This window comes from Galeopterus variegatus, unplaced genomic scaffold (genome assembly GCF_000696425.1).
Source record: "Galeopterus variegatus unplaced genomic scaffold, G_variegatus-3.0.2 Scaffold107, whole genome shotgun sequence".
Classification (NCBI taxonomy): domain Eukaryota; kingdom Metazoa; phylum Chordata; class Mammalia; order Dermoptera; family Cynocephalidae; genus Galeopterus; species Galeopterus variegatus.
In genome coordinates, this window is record NW_007726218.1 from 994,225 (window position 1) to 1,003,002 (window position 8,778).

Genomic DNA, 8,778 nt, shown 5'->3' on the forward strand with positions numbered 1-8,778 from the left:
GTTCCCGGTTGGCTCTTTGTCGAAGGAACCGCTGAGCTAGAGCCATCTCAGAAACTGGCGCTAGATTATATAGTTTTGACTGGTAAGAAAGACGTGCGTCACAAAGAGTCAAGATAAATGCTCCAGGATATCTCAGCGTCCGAGACTCCAATCCGCCCCCATCTCCACAAACTTGGAGCGCGCCCATTTGAGGACTCAGGATCCCCCCTACCCTCTGGGGAGCTCTTCTGCAGTTGTGTCCCGGCTTATTCTCTCCTACCGAGCGGCGGTCACCTGATCCACCACAAGTCTCTGGACGCCCCCTCCAGTCTCCGCGTACCCTAGCAACCATACAGCGTCACTCTGCGTGGCGAACTTTCGCAGCCAGTGCCTGAGTCAGCGTAGTGGAATCTTTCACAAGGTGCAATTTGTGTTTCAGGCCTTACCTTGAAACTTTGCTGCTAAACCAAATGAACCCCTAGCCCTCTAACAGGTGTGATATAGTTCTTACGTTACTTCCTGTTACTATTTTAAAAATTAATTTTGAACGCCACACGTATTCCTTTCTGTACACTGTCAACAGGTAAACTTTCTCTTCCCAAAATTCCTACTTTTCAGCAGTTAACTACTGTTAATATTTCCGTGTGTATCCTTCTAGTCCATTTCCTCAACCTATACGCGTATAGTGTACACACGATATAGTTTACTGGGAGGCTTTCTGTTTTGCTTTTTTGGCTTGCTGGGAATCCGTTTGTTGGATATTTTTGTTTACTTAACAGTATGTCTTGTCAGTACATATAGATCTAATTCATCATATACATTGTAATGACTACATTATGTTCAGGTATAAATGTACTAGTTTTATTTTACGTTTCACTATCATAAACAAAGCTGCAGTAAACATCCTTGTCCATATATGTACACATACACAAGTATGCTTATGAGTAGAATTGCTGGATTAAAGAATCTGCACATGTAAATTTTTGGAGCGGGTTATGGGAGAAATGCAAGAGTCCCTGAGGGTGCCTGAAGCCACAAGATCATGTTTTTTCCCTAAGCACTTTAAAAGCAATTCTACCAGAATGCAAATTCCATGACATCTGAGACCTTGATGCCTTTTTCCAGAAGACACTACCAGTGCCTATAATATGCTCACCTACTAAGCACTTACTGAATAAATAAATACATGTAGGCCAATCACAGGCATATTCTTCAACCAGAATGCAAAATTTCCATGGATTTTAGAAAGACTTCAAACATCAAAGAAACCTCTCACATCCAGAGATTTCTGAGTTACCTGAGATTGCTCTGGGCTCCTGACTTTCCATTCCATCTCCTTTCTCCCCTTTTCCAAGCCACCACCTTGAGCCTTTCCAAACACCCATGACCTAGACACACCCCTTCAAGACTCAAACCATTTGCCCAATCCCAAGAAAAAACCTGAAAATTCAGTTGCTTTTTAGAAGTGACCAGAGTTAAGATCCCACTATATCAAATGGAGAAAAATAATTTGAAGCTAACTTGAATTAGATGGTTTTCTAATGAATATTGAACCATGAAGTTCACCTCACTAAAACCTTCCAAAGCCTGCCTTGAAAGGGATAACAAAAAGACACAGTCAACTAAAGTAGACTCTCTTGCCCAAGGACCTAGAGCACACATATTCCTGCTAAGGAAAGCACCCACTAATATGCCCCCAACTGGCCAATAAATATTTACTGTATCCAAAACTTTCAGCCAAGCCTTGGTCCAATAGATGGAGACATATTCATATAAGTGTTCTCAGTGGCAAGATTCAGCATCAGAAATTAATTAGGCAAAAAGCATACCTGACAACAAGGGAATTTTGCACAAAAGTTCAAAGGGAAGAGTATGGTGCTTTGTGGGACCCACAGTGGTTTAGATGTCACAAAAAGGTATGTGAAGAGCTAAATGGGGCAGAGAAAGAAAACTAGCCATATGGTAGCAGCCTTGTTAACCCATTTTTTCAGGGCATAGAACCAATAAAAGTAGTTATAGAATTCATCTGCTTAAGTTTGACTATTATTCTTTGTGCATGTGTGACTTTTTTTCCCTCTGTATCCCCTGGACCCAGCATAGTAACCGCCCCAAGGGATAAAAAACCACAGGGTTTTTTGTTTCGTTTTTATTTCACCAGTCTGTGCCATCTAATTCCTAAGTTAGTCCCTGATATAGAAGGCACCTTCTTCTCAGTGGTTATCAAAAGGGAGTAGGGAGGGAGAATTTTGCCCCCTCCCAGAGGACACAAACATCTTTAGTTGTCACAACTGGGGGAGGGGGTGCTACTGGCACCTAGTGGGTAGAGGCTAGGGATGCTGATAAACATCCTACAATGCACAGCAGTGCCCCCATAAAATGTTAATACTGTCAAGACTGAGTAAGGCACATAAGAAAAACACTAAGTTCAACCCTGAGCTCTGCTGTTCCAAAAAAAAGAAGTTCAACGGAGGCTGAAATTATAGGAATAGTTTTGTCCAGGCTGCTCTGGACACACATCCCATATCAGAGGAAAATACAACTCATGGTGAAGGAACCTAGGCAAAAATAAAATAAACTAGTGACAGGGTCAAATGAAGGAAGAAGAAAGAAAAAGCTCAATATGGAAATCCTCAGTATGGGAAGGAAAAACAAATATACACAGGTAAGAATATGGAATGTTCCCACCAAATGTGAAACAGGCCCAGTCAATGCCATTTATTATACAGGTTGAACAGCCTCTGAGACCCAAGGTCTCCCATATCGAGGTTTTGAGTTTGTTTTGGGGTTTTTTTGTTTTCTTTTTTTGCATCAAACAGGTCCTTTCAAGAGCCTGCTCACAAGGAAGACATAACAGAGAAATCCTCAGTAAAATGAAACAAACTAGAGAAGCTAAAAACAGTCTACATTTGAACAACTTTAAAAAACTCACCAGACACAAACCACACCAAACACTCATCCCATTTAATTTCCTGTTACATGCTCTGAGGAAGCCAAGAACATCAGGCCCCAGGGCAGCAATGTTCTGAGATTCTAGCTCAGGCCCCCTCTATATGACGGATTCATGCACACACATCCGCACACACCATTAACTCAGGCAGAAGTACACATGCATGCATAGGGCAGGATGGGAGGAGGGAGCTGGTCAAGGATATGTCATCAGCTGGAAACAGGGCCCTAAAGCACCCTCTCCTCTGCTGGAGGCTACACAAGAGTAAAAATTAAAACAAGGCAGATCATAGGATAAAAGTAGGATGCTCAGACAAGAAGCTGGATAGATGAAGAGGTAAAGATGGAGGGGGAATTTTGGGAAAGCAGCCTCAGAAGGGGAGGTTTTTCTTTATTGGGAACTCAGATGGGCAGAGGTCTTGTGACTCCAGTGATATACTGAGGCTGAAGGAATATGCCACAGCATTACCTCTGTATCCTGTGCCCTCTCCCACAGTAGAGGGAAACCACAAACACTCACCCTTTAGCCCTCCCCATTGACACTCTTAAGGACTTTCCCCAGTACCCAAAAAGAAATGACCCCTCCCACACACAAAGTTAGGTCCAGCATAGGCCAAAGTTAGGCCAAGCATAGAAAGCCTCAGTAACTCTTCTTGGTGGAACCAAAGCCAGAGAAGCCCATCACAGCTGCCATCTCATCATCTTCCTCAAATGTCAAGTCCTCCTCAGCTCTCCTTTTCTTCTCCTTCTGTTTTTCTTTCTTGTACGCTTTGGCTTTTTCCTCCTAGGAGGGGAAAATCACTCAGAATCAGTTCAGACTCCTAAGTCAAATGAGGAAAGAAACATGTAAGCTTCAAGATTCCTTTCTATATTTAGGAAAAAATAATTAAAGACAAATAAAATCTCAAGGGCAGAGTAAAAGCCACTGTAAAGATTATAAGAAAGAAGTTTTAGCCTCTGGAGAGTACGTATCAATCCTACGCTCCAGTTCGTCTCTAGTTCTTAACAGGATTACGGAAGTAAAACCATACAACTAACATCCTGGGGCATGTAGTACATGCCAGAAACTATTCTGAGTACTTCATGTATATTATACTAAGATCTCTAATATGGGAAAACTGAGGCACAGAGCGATTATGTAACTTGCCAAAGAATCACAGCCAGTAAGTGGAGGAAACAAAATTCTGACCCAGTCAGCCTGGTTCCACAGGCCTCTGGTGGACTACGTGTATTTAGTTAATCCCTCCTGTAGTGTTAAAAAAAAAAAAATTATGGGGGGGGATATGGATGTATGGGGGTGGGGGTAAATGGGAAATCTCTGTACCTTCCTCTCAATTTTGGTGTGTATCTAAAACCACTCTAAAAAAATTAAGTGTTTAATCAACCCAAAAAAGTATGGCCCAGAAAGTCCAGGAGAAAATGGTAAGTTTGAAGCATTTTCCTTCAGATCATGAGAGTCCCAAACAAAGGCAATAAAAATTTCCCTTATTATACAGAAATTCAGCAGATGCAACTCTGAGGGTAAGAGTGGCACGAGGAAGAGGTCCTTCCATGATTCACAACATAAAACTCAAAGCTGGGGGGTGTAGGAGGTGGGGAGTGGGGGAAGAGAAGGATAGGACAGCCCTACCTCTTCTCTGAGCTCCTTCATCCTTTCCTCAAAATCATAATCCTTCTGCTTCTCTTCCATTTTTTTCTTGTTAACTTCAAAACGTTTCTTCACCTGGTCCAGAGTGGAACGTTCCACACGCATAGACATGCCCAGGTTTCGCTGATCTGGGTGGGATCAACAGTGAAGAAGGAAAGGTATTAAAACAGCCTCAGCCCCTCAAAAAGTCTCCTCCGGGTTAGCTTAGTTGGTTAGAGTATGGTACTAATAAGACCAGGGTTGGATCCCTGTACCAGCCAGCTGCCAAAAAAAAAAAAAATCTTCTCATAAAACTCAGCCAAAATAATTATGACTAAAATAAACTCCCTTGTCCTCACTTGTTCCAAGAAGCAGCAGTCCCAGATAAGATGCAAGTGGCATTCACCTGCCCTTACTGAGGAGATAAGCACCAGTAGGGACAGCTGGGCCAAGGAGAACATGGTTTGGGCTTGCTGAGGGCCTAGAACAGTATCTTACCTCAGAGCCTCCAGAAATATTAGACTATGAAGTAAAAAATGGCCTGTGCTTAAGCCACTGGAGAGTTCCCCAGGCACCAAAAAAGCACCCAATGAAAACCACCCTTATCCTCTATCCCCACCTCTAAAACACAGTCCCAGCCCCAGTCACAAACTACTCCAAGCCTTACGTTTCTTTCCATTAATGTGATCCAGAAAATTGATGGAGTCCTTCACCACACAGTCACAGACATTGCAGTAATATCTAACAAACAGGAAGAAACAGCACATGCATCAAATCTGGTTTTAAGGATCTTATCGTTTTCAACAAAGAAACACAATTTTTTAGGCAAACTTTCCTTTTAGAAATTTTAAGGCTTCATTTCCATAAAGCCTTAGCTCTTGGAAAAGTGTGGTAGCCATCTTCCAAGACAGCCCCCACAATAAGCCCTGCCCTCCTGGAATTCCTACCCTGTGTAGTCTCCTCCCCATTTGTACCAGGGGTGGTCTGTGTGATCAATACAGTATGTCAACAGTGATGGTATGTCCCTTCCAAAATTAGGTAATAAAAAGCCATGGCTTCTGGGCTGGCCCCATGGCTCACTCGGGTGAGTGCGGTGCTGTTAGCGCCAAGGCTGCGGGTTCGGATCCTATATAGGGATGGCCGGTGCGCTCACTGGCTGAGCGTGGTGCAGACAACACCAAGCTGAGGGTTGCGATCCCCTTACTGGTCAAAAGACAAAAAAGCCATGGCTTCTGTCTTTGTTTGTGTGGATCACTTGCTCTGGGGACATCAGTTGCTTTGTTGTGAGCAAACCCATGGAAAGACCCATGGGGTGAAGAACTTAGGCCTCCAAACCATATACATGTGAGAGAGCTTGGAAGCAGATCCTCCAGCCCCACCTAAGTCTCGAATAAATGCAGACCAGCAGATTCCTTGATTACAGCTTCATGAGAGACCCTGAGCCAGAACCACCTACATGAGCCACTCTCGGGTTCCTTACCTGAAGAAATGGTAAGCTATTTGTTGTTTTATCCTGCTAAACTTTGGGTTAATCTTAATTTACATGGCAACAGATAACTAATACAGAGAGAAGTCACAACAGTGAATTTACTAAGCAGCTCAGAAAAGTGTCACTCATTGCAATCTGTGTTGTCCTCCTGTCAGAAAACCTAACTGGACAGAGAAGTAGTAGTGGGCAACAGGGTGTCAAGTTCTTGTGGGACCCTTCTTCCTACAGGTTATAGTTTTGGCCTGGGAAGAAGCTACATAACTAGGCAATCCAAAACAACTACAACCTTTGCAACCAGTCTGGAACTTCAACCCCCTTTCTTCACTATTAACAACTCCTAGGCTCCATTCTAGCTCCATCTAATTTCCCACCTAGAAATCTTCTCAGTAGTCCCTTCCTTTATTTGTTTCTCTGACAGAACAAATAATCCCTTTTAAGATATTAAGGAGTAGTTACACTATTAATATGAAGTCCAAAGTCACCCCTCCAAGAGGCACTACAGGCAACAAGGTTGTTATCCTGGGGCTGAGGACCCTCCTCAACACTTCCAAAAACCAACATTATTAGACCCACTCTTGGTTGTAGAGAAAAATGAAAAGCCACTCACCCTCCCATCTCAGACTGTGGGGTGGTCTTGGTAATGACAATTGTCTTCCCAAGCTTGGATTCCAGGTCCACCTTGTAGTCCCTGTGCCGCAGGAGCTCCCGCTTGACTGGCTGCACTGGTTTTCCTGAAACATAAGGGTGGAAGGAAGTCACTTCAATATTACAGTTCCTCAAACAGAAAGGAAAAGAAATGCATGAAACCCAAAATTCAGAGGTCTACTTCCATTTCTTTTTCGATTCGTGAAAGACGGGACACAACAGGCACTTCAAGCAGCAGCTAGGGAGAATCTGAATACAGGAAAAAATGACAAGCGATCCCTAACTCTCTAAAGCTTTCCCCCACCTTAAAGCCAGCAAGTCTAAAAGCAGTACCTTTTCTACTCATTGATTAACTTAATCGAGGGGAGGAGTTCTGAATATTCACTAGAATCAACCTTCTCAAAAGAGGCAGATATCCTGAGTATAAAACAGAAAGGACCCAGCTGAAAGCTGGGTCAAATTTTTAAAAGGGGACCAACAGTTAGGAACTAAGTGTTATGTGCCAAGCACTATTTATTATACATGTTATGTAAAAACTAAAAAGGTTAGTATGCAAGGTGTGAAAGTAAAGCGGAAGAATACACAGTTTGAAAACAGATGCAAAAATAAGACATTTGTTCTTGTAAAGTGGAATCTATCTAAGCAAGGAATCTAACTCCCTGACACTGTACAAAGCACCGAGAAACAGCACTAAGCACTAGCTGAAACAATCACATGTTCCTGTTGAGTATCCCCGCTTTTCTCAGAGTATACAGGAAGGTCTTGATTGGGCGAGGAATGTTCTCCTCCCCCTTAAGAAATTTCAAGGGAAAGAGGAGTCGTCGATAGCAGTACTGCACAGCAGCAAAGTACACCACTTAACTTCTCATCACTACTAAGAAGTCCACTCTTCTCTGTTCTTCAAGGAAAGTACTAATTGAGCCAAGCAAAGGGAGGTCAAGGAAGTAGAAGACAAAAGAGCTGAAGAGCACCTCCAAACCACTACAGTCCACCTCTTCGCTCTCATTTTATATATATAGGAACCGAGGACCAAACAGGCAACACTCTACCAGAGATTACACCGGGTAGGAGGGCAGCGCATTTCAACTCCCCACCCACTCTCCAGCCACTGCATCGCCTCTATGATACCCTTAGCCCTTGATGCAGCAGGCACCTACCATCCTTCTTTTCTCTCTCTTCGGTGAGCCTCTTCTCGGCGAGCTTCTCGTATTCATCTTTGTCCCACTTCCGGCGAAAGTCCAAGTTTTTTGTCTGTGGGGGAAAAAAGCGCTCAAGATCCGACGCTAATCGTATCCTGATCCCTAGAGAAACTGAGAAAACCGTGTCCTCACCGCCAAGGCGGCCCCAGGACCTTCCGAAAGCGAAGCCTTTCTGGACAGAACCTGAAGGCTGAGGTGGCCTCAGGACCCTAACCCTCAGGACCTCCACGATTCCAAGGAGCCTGTGCCAGGGCCTTACGGGGGATTTCTCGAATCCGGTCCCTGGGATCGTGAGGAGGTGTCGGGAAGCCAGTCGGGTATCGGAGTCTGTCTATTCAGTGCTGAGCAGCCACCCTCACCCCTCAAACCTCCTCCTCACACACAACACTTACCCCACTGCCCGACGCCATCTTCACAACGAAGTGAATGGAAAGCCGGAAAATGCCGTAAAAAGCGGCCCGGAGCCGTAAGGCAAGATAGCGCTCCAATAAGCTTAGAGTCTCGTGCTCTAAACTAGCGAAGGACTGGGGAGGGCTAATAAAACAGGTTGGCCCCGCCTCTGCTCCAAGGAGATGGCGCAGGCGCAAAGGGAATATGAAGCAACGCGGAAGTAAGGGCGCCTGAAAATGTTTCTGGCCCTTTCAAAATGAGCATTGAAGGGCTGGTAGATTTTGGTCAACTTGTCTCTTACAAACTAGGAAACCGAAGTTCGGAAACAGTGCCTTCTGATCTAGTCTAGTCAACTTTGCATGACTTGTCAAGAGTTTCTAAACCTTCCTTAAGGCTGAAGCACTATTAGGGGTTCTAGTTTCCCCACTCACTCGCACGCACTAGGGATATGGCCGGAAGCTACTCTGAACCTTGCGAGGCTGCGTCCTTTGTCAACGCACGAA

The 8,778-nt window shown here is 44.2% G+C and overlaps 1 protein-coding gene across 1 annotated transcript; it reads right to left on the minus strand.

The window, feature by feature from the left end:
- Window positions 1-2,648: 2,648 nt before the first annotated feature.
- Window positions 2,649-8,332, minus strand: ZMAT2 (zinc finger, matrin-type 2). The gene is made up of 6 exons (XM_008585764.1): window positions 8,278-8,332; window positions 7,844-7,937; window positions 6,649-6,772; window positions 5,220-5,293; window positions 4,556-4,701; window positions 2,649-3,709 (listed from the first exon to the last, which is right to left on the minus strand). The coding sequence occupies exons 1-6, from the start codon at window positions 8,293-8,295 to the stop codon at window positions 3,566-3,568; spliced, it is 600 nt and encodes a 199-aa protein (XP_008583986.1). The 5' UTR covers window positions 8,296-8,332; the 3' UTR covers window positions 2,649-3,565.
- Window positions 8,333-8,778: the final 446 nt, after the last annotated feature.

Bases quoted from the DNA above. Each gene is read 5' to 3' on its own strand.
- ZMAT2 (XM_008585764.1), bottom strand. The intron at 6,773-7,843 runs GTAGGTGCCTGC...CTTATGTTTCAG, and splicing joins AGAGAGAGAAAAGAAGGATG to GAAAACCAGTGCAGCCAGTC. The intron at 3,710-4,555 runs GTAGGGCTGTCC...TTCCCCTCCTAG, and splicing joins TGAAGGAGCTCAGAGAAGAG to GAGGAAAAAGCCAAAGCGTA.